This window comes from Otolemur garnettii, unplaced genomic scaffold, assembly GCF_000181295.1.
Source record: "Otolemur garnettii isolate 467f Iridium unplaced genomic scaffold, OtoGar3 scaffold00028, whole genome shotgun sequence".
NCBI classification, from domain to species: domain Eukaryota; kingdom Metazoa; phylum Chordata; class Mammalia; order Primates; family Galagidae; genus Otolemur; species Otolemur garnettii.
In genome coordinates, this window is record NW_003852423.1 from 9,970,928 (window position 1) to 9,985,333 (window position 14,406).

At 46.2% G+C, this 14,406-nt stretch overlaps 1 protein-coding gene across 1 annotated transcript in view; it reads right to left on the reverse strand.

The window, feature by feature from the left end:
• JAZF1 (JAZF zinc finger 1) overlaps positions 1-14,406 on the reverse strand; it is a 344,775-nt gene that overhangs the window by 8,548 nt on the left and 321,821 nt on the right. Inside the window, exon 4 of the mRNA XM_003788537.2 lies at positions 3,750-3,919. Within this exon, the coding sequence (XP_003788585.1) occupies positions 3,750-3,919 (170 nt within the window). The remainder of the gene's footprint in view (positions 1-3,749; positions 3,920-14,406) is intronic.

Here is a 14,406-nt window from a genome sequence, read left to right on the forward strand (position 1 = left end):
TCATTGTTGTTTGGCGGGCCCAGGCTGGGGATTCGAACCCGCCACCTTAGGTGTACGTGGCTGGCGCCTTAGCCGGTTGAGCTATAGGCGCCGAGCCCTGTTTTACATTTCTTGAAAGCTATGAAATGTCTAATCCTTACCATTCTAATGAAAAAAAAAAATCTCAAAGCACTTCGACCCACCATTTCAATTTACTCCCAGCTAAAAGGTGAGGAATCCTCCCTCTCTCTCCAGGAGTCGTGCACTAAGGCCACGTGATCCAGGGGAGCCAAAGCAGTGCTTCCTGGGATCAGTGGGGGACCAAGTTTCCCTCTTTCCTGTTGTGCCTTTGCCCCACCACCGCACCTTGCCTTTATTCCTTTGTCCTCGGGAAGACCATACCAAGATCTGCACTGGGTGCTGAGGAGGGGATAGTAAGTTATAGAATCATGGGAGTAACAAGGGAGATGGTGCCTCAGTGTGGAGGGTGCTGGACATGGAAAGGACAGGAGGTCAGAGAAGGAAATGTCACCTACAAGGGCAGAGCTGGTCTGGAGGGCTGGTAAGGCCTCCTGGAGGAGGTGGCATTTGAGCTGTGGAATTTGAATGAGAGATGCGGCTGGAGAGAGGAAGGTGTGGGAGATGAGGCGATGCCACCCTAAAATATGCCTCTTTGCTGCAGGATTGTTTAGCTGGAGGGCATAAGACACGACATCCCACTGCCCCTTCGGGAGAACACGGTGAACCACAGAAGAGAACCTGAGACCCTTATTGGCCCCGAGATGGTACCAGGGAATCTGCATGAGCAAGCTTTGAGGCCCCTATCTGCCTTCCTACAAGTTGCTGCCCTACAGACTCAAAGTCCTTTTTCTTTGTCTCAACACTTCTCTAAACATTTGCCTTTTTTTTTTAAAAGACGCTGTGTAAACTGGAGTTCAAAGCCACCACTTCCAGAACTATTCATTCTCTACGGGTCTGTCTCTCATGTATATTATGAAATACATGTGTTGATAAACTTCTGGCTTTCTCTTGTTAATTTCTCTTTTGTTACAGGGGTTTGTTACAACTAAGAACTAATGATGGTTGGAAAAAAAATTCTTCTCCTATAAAGGGAAAGAATCCTCGGCCAAGGAATTAGATGGGAACAATGTGGAGCCTTAGCTTAGCTCTACTGCTGGGTCCCTCTCCCCCTCCTCACTCAGTGTGAGTTGGGAAGTTAGATACCTCATCTTCTCTCAGCTCTGTAAATGCCACAGCAATGGTGAGAAAAGCTGATCCTGAGTCCGTGCCCAAGAGACTTAGAGATTCCTAGAAACAGGGCAGGAAATAAAGTCTGACTTGCCTTAATAATCAGTAAGAGGGCAGAACTTCAGAATTCTGCCGGACTCCACAGTACACCAGTTTCCAACAATCATGTACTAGTAAGATGAAATAATAATTTACATTAGAGAATAGCACTGCCCTACAGCCTGTAACTTCTGAATAGAAAAAGTCAAACTGAAGCTTCAGGGACTATGACCATGTTCATCTCAAGCACTTGGTTAGAAGGAGTAGAATTATGTGTCTGTTCCTATCCCAAGTTACTTGGCCTTCTGGCCCGCAAAAGGAAACTCCCACTTCCCTTATGGAGATCAGGACCACTGATGGCTACCCACGTCACCTGCAGTTAATGGAGCCTCTTGGCTTTAGATGGAGGGAGAACACTCAAAAAAGCCCCATTAGCCTAGACATAGACAACTGAAGGGGGAAACTGCTAGAAATCCAAGAAAAATAAAACCAAAGGAATAATGATAAGAAAATGGAGGCCAGGCATGGTGGCTCACGCCTATAATCCTAGCACTATGGGAGGCCAAGGAGAATGTGATGGCTTGGGCTCAGGAGGTTGAGGCCAACCTGAGCAAAGAGTTAGACCATGTTTCTACCAAAAAAAAAAAAAAAAAAAAAAGCCAGGTGTTGTGGCGGAGGCCAGTAGTCTCAACTACTTGGGAGGCTGAGGCAGGAGGATCATTTGAGCCCAAGAGTTTGAGGTTGCTGTGAGCCATGATGCCATGACACTCTACCCAGGGTGACACAGTGAGATTCTGTCTCATTTAAAAAGAAATGAGGAGGAAAGGATGTGAACAGGAAAGGCAGGTAGATGGAAGAGAGAGATTACTCCCTCCTCTCTGCCCAGAATAAAAGGTGCAGCTTGTACTTCCTTTTGGGGGGGTGGGGGAGTGGGGTAGTCCAACCTCTCTGCAAGACACCCCTTGAATAGTGCTGGGCCCTTGTGAGAAGACAGCACAGTGGCAGCAGCATGGGGAGGATGAGCACCCAGAGCAGGCAGGGAGCAAGTGTAGCCCTCTCTGTCTCACTTTTCTTCCTGTGACATCTTTTAAAATACGAAAAAAATCTTTCTGCAGTGCAGATCTGCCTTCTGGGAAAATGAGCTTGTCTACCAATCCCGCTGGCATCTTGTATCCTGAGGTAATTGTCACCCTTCTCTCCCAGCTCCTTGCCTCTGACTCACAAAAATGCACAGATGTGCTCTCAGACCTGCTCTGACCTGCCCTCAGCAGCTCCACCGAGTCCCTGATAGGATCTCACACTCCAGCCTGGGGGTGCATTTTAAACAAAGAGTGTCTGGACTGTGCATGATAGAATTTTAACAGTACACAGTGCAGGTGAAACCTTGGAACACCACCTTTGTGATACATTCATGTTTCATGTTTTTATATCAATGACAGTTGTAAAAAGTATTGTTTTCGTGTTAAGAGACAAATACAGTAGGATCCTCTGTAAGTGACCACCTGAGAGACAGTAACAAATTGGTCAACCAATGGAGGTGGCCAACAGGAGGAAGTAGGCATGCTGTACTGACACGTACATGTGGTGCTTGTCCGGTCTGCGAAAATTAGGTGAACTTAAGGAGGTGGTCAGCTGTGGAGGGTCTACTGTGTTTAAGAAGGGGCTATAGAAGAAGTGTGATTATGCCATCACACGTTTTTTAAACCTTTAAAAAAACCAGTCTGCTCAGCTATGAGTAAAGTAGCATATTATCAAACGTACCACGTGTGTTTCTGATTTTTCTATTTGTATCTCACATTTGGATTTTAGAGAGCTGCTAGCACCTCACAAGGTAAGTCTGCAATGCCTTCTGGACCCACACTTGAATATTCTGGTGTTTCTTCTTATTTGATCTCTTTGAGTTTCCTTAGAAAACTAGGCACGCTGGCTGCCCATGGCACCCAGAATCAGGCCCTTAGAGCCATGGGTCACCAGAGAGGAGGCTGAAGCTGCAGTGAGTGGTTTGGTGAGAGAAATATCAAAGCCCTTTTCTCTCCTGATTCCCTTTCAGGCCAGTGGGCGGAAGGGAGCAAGAACTTCCTCAGCTGGAAGCTAAATACCCGGCCACATTTCCCCAAACAGCTCTGTGAGCCATCTGGGACTTTTATGACTTCTGCGTGGTCTTCTGTGAACCACCTGTAGTGCCATGCGTTGGGAAGGTGTCTGGCAAATAAATAGGTTGACACATTTGACAATCTGACAGGCTCCTCCAATATGACAAACATTTGAAAAATACCAAAGACACAGTAGTCTTGCAAAAGATCTCTTTTGACCTCTAGGCTCTCACCTAGGTCAGCAAAAGATATAACACCCCACCAAGCACCCAGCACCCCCAGGCCAGCACCCACCTGAGGGCACCCTGCACGTGAACGAGTGTGAGGACAACCAACCCGACCTGCATCTCTCCCTGGCCCACATGCCACACAAGGGGGCACGTCTGTTACCTTGTATCTCTTTTTACATCCAGGAACTGGGCAGGCAAAAGGCTTCTCTTCCCCTCCATTCATGCACATGGAGCTGAGGATGGCTTCAGAGCTGATGGCGCTCTCTGTGGTCCAGGACTCATCGCTGTCCGACTCCTCATAGTCCACCTCCTCCTCGTCATACTCGCTGCCTATGGGGGCAGAAGAGAAGTGCAGAGACTCTCAGCGTTGGTCACCTTCCCACAGGGTCCCCCAGCCACCACCAGGCCAGGAGAAGCAGCCACAGCAGGGCATGCCAGGCCCCCTGGGACCAGGAGTCCACCATTCCCCAGATGGCTCTGGGAGGAAGCGACCTGAGTTCCCACTTGAAGCCAGGAAGGACTTCCTAGAAATCCACAGCTAGGGCTGCGCTGAATAAGAACTTGAACTCAATGATATGGCGGGCACAAAGGCACAGGGAAGGCTCCAAGGCCAAAACCAAAAATAACAATGACAGACTCGCCCCCCCACCCCAAGCTGGTGCCTGACATTCCGATGAACAGAACTCTGTCCTATAGTTTTATGACTTATTTGCTTCGTAAATGCAAAAATCTCCGGGAAGAGGTTACGATTTGTAATTATTAGGTATTTCCACTTCATTAAGAGTGGGTTTTAGATCTTTTCCTTTATAGATTTGAGCTGTGAAGACCATGAGCATATTTAGAATTAAAAAGGGGTCACCCCAAGCTTGGGAGCAAGGGGAGCCGAGACACCATCAGGAGCTCGGAGGGGACGCAGGCTGCGTGAGAGCACTAGGTGGGTCCTGAAGACAATACAACTCCCTCACCCACGGTCCGACCTTTCAGCTCCACACGCATCCTGGTGGGGCTCACCCATCACATCACCCAGCTCAGACAGGAAGAGGGGTGCTCTTACATTTCTCAGGATTGAGGGCTCTGCTATGAACCAAATTAGAAATCTACCTTGCCGACTAGTGTGCAGGACGGCAGGGATGGAGAACCACTTCGGCAAGCAGCCTCTTTTTGCTCTTTTTAATGAGGCCCAAAGCCATTTATTTTGAGCTTTTGCACAATACAATCCTGAAGAACATAATTCTACAGATCATAAACAGTGTAAAATAATATGTTGACAAGTCTTAATGCATTTACAAGCCTGGTGGAATAAATAGGAATTATAGCACAACATTAATAAGAATTATATGGTAGCAATTACAGTTGTGAAATTCATCCTCCAGGTGTGAGGCTAAATTGCACCAGGGGCCTGCCTGGGTGCTTCATCGGCTTACTCTGCAACATCAATTATTTCAACACCAAATATTGGCACTTTTATTGGGTTTCATTTTAATAGGCATTAATAAGATTGTTTGAAGAGCCAGTTGAGCCAGAAACAGGGACTCTGGCGATTGAGGCTAGAAGTTGAAAGGATCAGGAAGGAAGAAAGGACCCTCCAGTTTACTGAGTGCCCGAAGCATTACATGCATTATCTCATTTAATCCCCCAGGAATCCTGGGAGGGGGGGATTACTGTCACTCTCATACACAGGCAGAAGAAACTGGACCCAGGCAGGTTAAAATGCTTATGCATTTTCAGTTAGTTACTAAGGGACAGTGCTTTTCCCCAAATTTCCCCCAGGTTCCCTTTCAATCTCCAAGTGGCTGGTTCTTTACCATCTACCACTCAGGTGGAATTCAAAGCTCTCTTTTGAAGCCTGTTAGAAACTCTCAGGCGGCACAGAAAAAAATAATTTGGTCAAAATAAGGCTTTGGACTAAAATGTGGGATCAAGTAAACCCTACTGAACTTGGCTACAGCTCCCCAAAATATAAGAGCCAGCTTGGAAATACTTGCACAAGACAACACAGGGCACCGCTCCGCCATCCCTCTCCCTGTCTGCAGCAAATCTGTTTTTAAGTAGGGCATTGTTTAAGACACTTTACTCTTAAACAAATGCCACATGCTGGTGTCCTTTAAATTGCTTGTTAGAAAACTATAAATGCTATTTCCCAAAGCTCTTCCAGCGGGACTTCAGAAAGTTAGAATGACTAATTTATCCATCTAATTGGGCTAATTTGTTAACCTGAATACCAAGAACCATGCAACATTTACAATTGGGGTGGGGGGTGGGGAACCTCAGACCAACTGAGGGCTTAATGAAGCCCAGCAGAAGATAAAACTTCAAAACTCCACTGGATCAAAAGGGACCAGACCCTGAGGGGTTGGTGCTGCGAACACAGTGGCCTGGAAACCACATGGCATCCAGCCCCAGGCAGGCCGGCCAAACTCACTGTCTAAGTGGGAATGCATTTGAGAGTGAAAGGTAGTGCTGGGCGGAGTAGCTTCTGACTATCCCAGGCAAAGTGAGACACCCTCTCCCCGTATCAGGTGTCACCAGGGCCTTTGGGTAGTTGATGAAACTAATCGTCTCCCTTGGTGGGGCAAGATGGACCTGTTTATACTTATCTCTGTCTTATAACAAGCTACTTGGCCTTCATTTTCTCTTCTTGGCTGCAAGTCTCCCCCTTGCAGGTTGAATTTAAAGATCAGAAGTATCATCTCGAGAATGCCTGATATAGAAGGACTGCCACACAGTAAGCGCTCAAAAAGTGGAAGACAGTGTAACTAGCGTCACTTTTGTAATATTACATATAAGATGATATTATTTTTAGAAAGGCCTATTGTGAAATTAAACAAGAAATAAGATAATTCTGAAAGGGATGAGAATCCCTGGTAGAAAATATGCAACAGGATCCTGCCGCCAGCAGGGCTCTTCTGCCTTGGGCCCTTCAGGGCCGGTGGGGCAGAGCCAACTCCAAAGATGCTGCAGAGCTGGGCTGGGGGCACAGGTGAGGACCCAGGAGCCTGCGCTGGCCCTGGTGGTAGCGCTGACAAGCTATGTGACCTCAGGCAACTGATAACACCTCTCTGAGCTTCAGAAAAGTTACTGAGTTACTGCTTTTCAAAGTGCTTTGAGCAGTGCCTAGCATGTGATAAGCATTCAAGGCGTATTTGGTATAGAAATAAACTGTGACAGGAGCAAGTTTTTTCTCTCATCTACTGTTCCCTTGCTCTCTTCTGAGAACAGTCTTTTATTAATTTATTTTATTTTTTGAGACAGTCTCACTATGTCACTCTGGGTAGAGTGCTCTGGCATCACAACTCATAGCAACCTCTAACTCTTGGGCTTAAGCAATTCTCTTGCCTCAGCCTCCCAAGTAGCTGGGACTACAGGTGCCCACCACAATGTCCGGCTATTTTTTTTTAATTGTAGTGACCATTGTTTTTGGCAAGCCTGGGCTGGGTTCGAACCCTCCAGCCCTGGTGTATGTGGCTGGTGCCTTAGCTACAGGTGCTGAGCCCAGTCTCCCTTTTAAACCAGACGAACAGGCTGGGGTTCTCCTACTGCTTGCCTTGCGGTACCCCAGATTCCACCTTCCCATCCAAGAGGAGAATGTCAATAGCGCAGCTACAGAGCCTGCTGCTGGGCCCCAAGCCACACCCCAGCCAGATTGCTGCGTCCTGCAGAAAAGACGGGAGGCAAGAACGCCTGCTCTTACTCACTTTCCCACACCTGAGATCTCCAGACAGAGAGAACCTGAAACTAAAGTCACACACTGAGGAACAAAACATCCCGGCCAACCTGCTCTTCTTTGCTTCATTAAATTTCCTCATGTCCTTCCAGAACTGAAACATACGTTCCCACCTCGTTCATTTTTAATTTCTGTTTTATCTGCTACCTCCAAACTAACTTCAGAATGAACAAATTGCCAGCAGTCTCCGGACCTTAGTGAGTAAAGTCCTTTTATGAGCTCAGAGAAGGCAGGATACAGGAGGGCGCCAGGTTGCTGCTTCTCCCAGCCATGGCCTCTACCTCTCTGACCTGCACCTCAAGCAAGAAAAAGTCATGAGCACCGCTCCGAGCGTGAGGGTGCATGAAGAGCAACCGGAAACTCTTGGGCATAAGCGATTCTCTTGCCTCAGCCTTCCAAGGAGCTGGGACGTCAGGCGCCGCCACAATGCCTGCCTATTTTTTTTTTGTTGTTGTTGTTGCAGTTGTCATTGTCGTTTAGTAGGCCGGAGCTGGTTCGAACCCGCCAGCCTCAGCATATGCGGCCGGCACGCTACCGAGTGAGCTACGGGCACTGCCCTGCATGAAGATTCTTATTATAAATGCCATACATGTACTAATAGATTGCAGTATAAAACGTACATGCAAGGAAGTAAAAAGGGTAAGCATAATTATAAATATCTTTTTTTTTTTTTTTTTTTGAGACAGAGCCTCAAGCTGTCCCCCTGGGTAGAGTGCGGTGGCATTACAGCTCACAGCAACCTTCAACTCCTGGGCTCAAGTGAGTCTCCTGCCTCCACCTCCCAAGTAGCTGGGACCACAGGCGCCCGCCACAACGCCCGGCTATTTTTTGGTTGCAGCCATCATTGTTGTTTGGCGGGTCCGGGCTGGATTTGAACCCGCCACCTTAGGTGTACGTGGCTGGCGCCTTAGCTGGTTGAGCTATAGGGGCCGAGCCAATTATAAATATCTTAATAAATGAATGTATTTAGTAAACGTAGCTAGATGTGGCGGCTCACGCCTATAATCCTAGCACTCTGGGAGGCCTATGTGGGTGGATTTCTTGAGTTCAGGAGTTTTGAGACTAGCCTGAGCTAGAGTGAGACCCCATCTCTACTAAAAATAGAAAAACTAGCTGGGTGTTGTGATGGGTGCCTGTAGTCTCAGCTACTCAGGAGGCTGAGACAGAAGGATTGCATAAGCCCAAGAGTTTGAGGTGCTGTCAGCTATGACAACACCATGGCACTCTACCTAGGGTGATAGAGTGAGATTCTGTCTCCAAAAAAAAAAAAAAAAAAAAAAATGTGCTGGGAAGAAGAGACAAGTGGAGTTGTTCAAAAACATACATGGCGTGTAGTGTATGAACATGTGGGGAAACAGAAAGCTGTGCCTTGGGACAGCTGGGGACAGGACTCTGCCAGCCTGGGGTAGCTACCGTCCAGTCTTTCACAGGAGAGGAGCATGAGTTGGTTTTTTAAAAGGCTCTTGTTAGTTTTACACAGGCGCCCTCAAACTGCGGCCCGCCGAGGACATTTATCTGGCCCGCTGGGTGTTTTTGCCGCTGCTGCCTGTCCTGCTTAGCAGCCGACTCCTCCCGGGGCCCTCCGTCCGGCCCTCCAATGGTCTGAGGGACAGTGAACTGGCCCCCTGTTTAAAAAGTTTGAGGACCCCTGGTCTTAGATATGATGATCAATTTCAAAATGGCATTGACTTTATCAGAGTTCCTACAAGAAAATGTAATCTAACCTGGCACTGTCAAACATAAAAATTGGCTAATCTTTCCTGGGTTGAATTTTCCATTTTTATACTCCATGGTTGCATAACCCCCACTGTGGGGGCCTGGGGTAGGCAGGATAATAGCTGAGAGAGGTACCTTCAGGGAGCCCCTAAGGCTCAGGTCAGCATTTCAGTCTGAGACAATGAGCAAAACTTGCAGACAGTACTCTGTGGTAAGATGATGACATTTCACAGGACTGCTGAGAACTTCCATGGGTTTTCAGCACATCAAAAATCAGTGTTGGTTTCATGGACCAAATGACAAAAACAAGGCATTCTATACACACCTGCTGTCCACCTGGCCAGGCCTGTGTCACCACCCAGGGGACAAGTTGGGTGCTTCTGCCATGCTGGCTCCCTCGCTCACCTCCAGAGTGGCTAATCTTGCCCACTCCTTTGCCTACATTTCCCCGGGATGACCCCTTCACTCAGAGAGATGGCCCGATCATGTCAGCACCTACAAAAGTGCTCAGTCTTTGTAGTCTTACACATAAAATAGTGACATACAGATAAAAATAAGTCAGCCTTTTCCAGAAACCCTATATGTCTTATTTTTCTAACGCAGATCATTAATATTCATGTAAAAGCCATAACTGCGGTGACAGCAAATTACAACTCTGTTGGGGTTTCAAATTCTGGCAAATACATTAGCAAAGAGTTGCCTTTCTGCATTATAGATTTATCATTATAAATTAACGTTAATTGGTACCGCCCCACTTTATAGAAACTGAAGAAACAACAGTCTAAATGAATTAATTCATTCACAGCGAAAGACTCATTAATTCTCTAGGGACCATGCACCATACCTGGAAAATTCTTGGCCTCCTTGTTCCTGGGCCTCAGCTCCTTACTGGAATGTCATCCCCCTGATCTCTGCCTTAAGGAAGGCTTCTCCAAACCAGAAGTAATATCTCCATAAAACTTAACAGTTTCTAATAAATTGCTGGGCCCATTGATTTCATCTCTGGTACGTGAAAGTGCCTGGTCATTACCTTTGATGACCTCACAGTGCCCAGGAAAGTGCCTGCACCCAAGGAGACTCAGGACATGTGTTTGCTGAATGAATGCATTCATATACTTCATAGACCTTTACAGATGAAAGGAGACCCAAATTACACAGCTTTTGAAGCCGGGTACAGTGGCTCAGGTCTATAATCCCAGCACTCTGGGAGGCTGAGGCTGGTGGATTGCCTGAGCTCATGAGCTTGAGACCAGCCTGAGAAAGAGCGAGAACTTGTCTCTAAAAAACTAGCTGGGTGTGTGGCAGAAGCCTGAAGTCTCAGCTATGCAAGAGGAGCACATGAGTCCAAGAGTTTGAGGTTGCTGTAAGCTATGACACCATGGCACTCTACTCAGGATGACATAGTGAAATTCTGTCTCAAATAAATAAATAAATGACGAATCTGATAGCTTCTGCTCTTGACCCCTACAATCTCTCTTAAAAAACTAGATTATTTCACTTGCGTGCTGAAAATGCTCTTGTGCCTTCTTATACTTTTCTCTTTTCATCACAGTTGCCTGCATCTTTCGTATCTGAAGAACTATTTTTCTTAATAAGAAAAAAACTATTTGTACTTGGTTCATGCTAAGTTTTTATATCCATAAATCTATTTAAATATTTATGAATATTTATTCAGATACTACTAAACTAATTTAAATGTAATTTTTTTTTAAAAAAACACTCATATATTTAAGTGTTATGAACTTAGTCAAATTCTGCATATTTCAACAAAATTATGCCAACCTTACTATTTAAGTAGTTGTTTAAAATATCTTAAAAATCGACATCACACCAATTATCACAATAACTATAAAACCTATTACGCAAGTTGGTTGTAAAGATCTGATTTATTTTTTCATTATTTCCACACTTAGCTTTGACCTTCCTGGGGTTATAAGAATCTGGCCAGACCTAAAAGAAAGAGGAGCTGATCTTGGGTCAGCAGAAGGTGGAAGTTCTGAGTTACTGACTGACTGCTTCTTTGCTCAGGACATAATCAGGACAAAATAATCAAAATGAGCCTGCATTTCCTGGGACAGACTCCTAGGGGTCTGGGGTCAAGGTCTGCTTGTTCTATAAGCTGGATTTATTTTTTTGAGATAGAATCTGAATTTGTTGCCCTTGGTAGAGTACTGTGGCGTCACAGCTGACACCAACCTCAAATGCTTGGGCTCAAGTGATTCTCTTGCCTCCATCTCCCGAGTAGCTGGGAGTAAAGGCGCCTACCACAATGCCCGGCTATTTTTAGAGACAAGGTTTCACAGTTGTTCAGGTTGGTCTCTAACTCGTGAGCTCAGGCAATCTGCCTGCCTGGGCCTCCCAGAGTGCTAGGATGAACTGGACTTGAAAGTCCAAGTCTTTCTTGCCATTTGGATTTGAGATTGCATCTCCTGAGATAGAAGGTATTCCCTTGTTACAGCTGGGCCTCCTCTCGGGCACATGGCCCCACGGCCCCATGGTCCCACAGTCTTCTTCCCACCTGTTTGTGAGGGAAGGTGTTGGACGGTCTTTCCTACTTTTCCTGGAACGATGGGGCTCACTCTCAAGTCCTGGCCTCTCGGACAGAGATGGAGAAAATAACACCCAGGCTTTATGAACAGAACCACTGCAGAGAACACAGCCAGCCCCACTGCGCCAGGGGCACGGAGCAGGGTTTTCACCATTCTGACAGCTTTCTGGGCACACTTTGTGCTCCCTTCCCCATTTCCAGTATCATTCTACACTCAGCATTTTCAAAGACTGAGTTAATTACCAGCCATTATCATGCTCTTTGATTCTCAAATTACCTGAACTTGGTGGGTGAAAGCCCCTGGAGGGGGCCTCCTTGGTCTTTCAGTATTTCCCCATTACCAGTGTGGAAATTTTAATTAATCCTCTTTAATAAAAGTTAGAATTCTATGCAGTTGAAAGTCAGACAGTTTGGAGCAGTCCCGTGCGAGCTCCCTGCTCCCGATGGCATTTCTGGCGTTCTTTCTACAATGCGCCTCTACTGCTGCGTTTTGGTGTTTGGCTGGGATGTTATCGATTTCCTACTATGCAAGAAAGGGTTTTGATCTTTTATAGCCTTCCAACCCTCTTCCCAACAGAATCTCTTGTAACACTGCAGGTCTTTGTTCAGCATTGTTTTATTATAACATTGACAAGAAAAAAAAATCAATTCCCGCAGAGGCCGCCCTGTGTGTGGAGTCTGCGTGGGTCACCTCAGGTCCTCTGGTTTCCTCCCAGAACTACTGCCCAAACCTGTGCACATCTGGCTCACTGGCGTGTCTACATGGCCCCCACCCGACTGTGGGGGTGTGTGTGTCCCACTGTAGGATGGTGTCCTGACCAGCACCGGTGCCTGCTCTGGCCCTGAGCTGCCCAGAGAGGCTCTGGCCATATGATCCTGAACTTCAACAGTAGGTTTGTAAATAAATAAATGAATACAAATTATTCAAATAGTTCGTAAAGTATATGACCGTACAAATGCACGATGGTGAATAGTGTGATGCAAATACATCCGAGTCCTGCCATGTGTGCGGTGGCAGCAGCTGCTCCTCACAATTTTTATTTTACAGATATCTGTCCCCTGATATCTGTCACCTGCCACCAGTAGGACTGCTGTCATTCACTGACTCATCAAAAACTGGGTAACTATTTTACATGTTTCCATTAATTTTCTTTTCCTTTTTTTTTTGGAGACAGAGCCTCAAGCTGTCCCCCTGGGTAGAGTGCCGTGGCATCGTAGCTCACAGCAACCTCCAACTCCTGGGCTCAAGTGAGTCTCCTGCCTTAGCCCTCCAAGTAGCTGGGACTACAGGTGCCTGCCACAAGGCCTGGCTATTTTCTGTTGCAGCTGTCATTGTTGTTTGGTGGAACCGGGCCGGATTCAAACCCGCCACCTTAGGTGTATGTGGCTGGCGCCTTAGCCACTTGAGCCACAGGCACCGAGCCTCCATTAATTTTCTTAATAAAATTAATACATAATATACATTATGTACAGCTCATATAATTTCCATGTTTAATATCAGAAGTGTTCTGGGTCTTTATTTAGACACTTGGTCATGTTTTTGTGACCAGAACATGCTGTAGGAATTTAACTCTTTTTTTTTTTTTTAATTAAATGACTCCATAATTTTTTATTTTTATTTATTTGTTTTTTTTTGCAGTTTTGGCCAGGGCCAGGCTTGAACCCGTCACCCCTGGTATATGGGGCCAGCGCCCTACCCCTTGAGCCACAGGTGCTGCCCCAGGAATTTAACTCTTCTTTGTATCAATTAGCCTGTGGTAACATTAGATACCTTATGACGTTTCCAAGTTGAAGTTTCCACGAACCTACAGATGACATTAAGTGAGGACTTACTGTATTTGGTTTCGTTGGTGTGCACTGTTTGCATTCCATTGACACCAAACCATATCATGAACTTGACTCACATCTTTCTTTTCCTTGGAGTTACCAAGCACCATCTCTACAGCCTGTTTTCCTCTTTCTCTTCTTCCTCCTCACCAGGGTCACAGACCCATGCGCAGCTAACGGGGGCTTTGTGCCAGGCACAGTTGTAAGCACCATACACCTCTCAGCTCACAGGTTACACGCTGCAGCAACCTGTGAGGTGGGCCCTATGACCATCTTCATTTTCTTAGAATGGAGGCTCCAGAGAGGCAGACCAATTTGTCTGATGTCACGAAGCTCCTCCCAGGTGGAACAAACTGGCCCAGGGGCTCCTTCTACCTCACTCACATGGGGCTGACCCCTTCCCCCAAATTCTGTATCTTCCCCTTTCCTCATTTACCTGTTGCTTAGGTGATGGGAGGTGAGATTAGGAGTCTCTAGATGACAGTGTTTTTTTTTTTTTGAGACAAGAGTCCCACTCTGTCGCCCTGGGCAGAGTGCCGTGGCATTATCATAGCTCACAGCAGAAATGGGGTCTCGCTCTTGCTCACGGTGGTCTTGAACTACAGAGTTCAGGTGATCCACCTGCCTTAGCCACCTAGAGTGCTAGGATTATGGGCGTGAACCACTGTGCTGGCCTATTTCTATTTTTAAATCTTTTTTTTGTTTGTTTTGTTTTTTTTTGATTTTTACTTTCTGAGAGATTTTTCTAAAACCTCTCTCTGATCTTCGTATAAAGATTTTCATTCCTGCTATCTTATATTTTCATTTCCAAAGGTTCCTTTTTATCCTTTTCCCATGTGTGAACCTTTCTTAACCCTCTGAGGGAAGGTTATGGTTTCTTTGTATTTTTTCCTACTCAGTACATTGTCCCTGTGGCTTCCATGGTCTTTTTTTCTTGAGTCTGGTCTCTGATGTTGTTCATCCTGGAAACTGTCCTCAACCCTTAAGGATCCTTGACTGTGT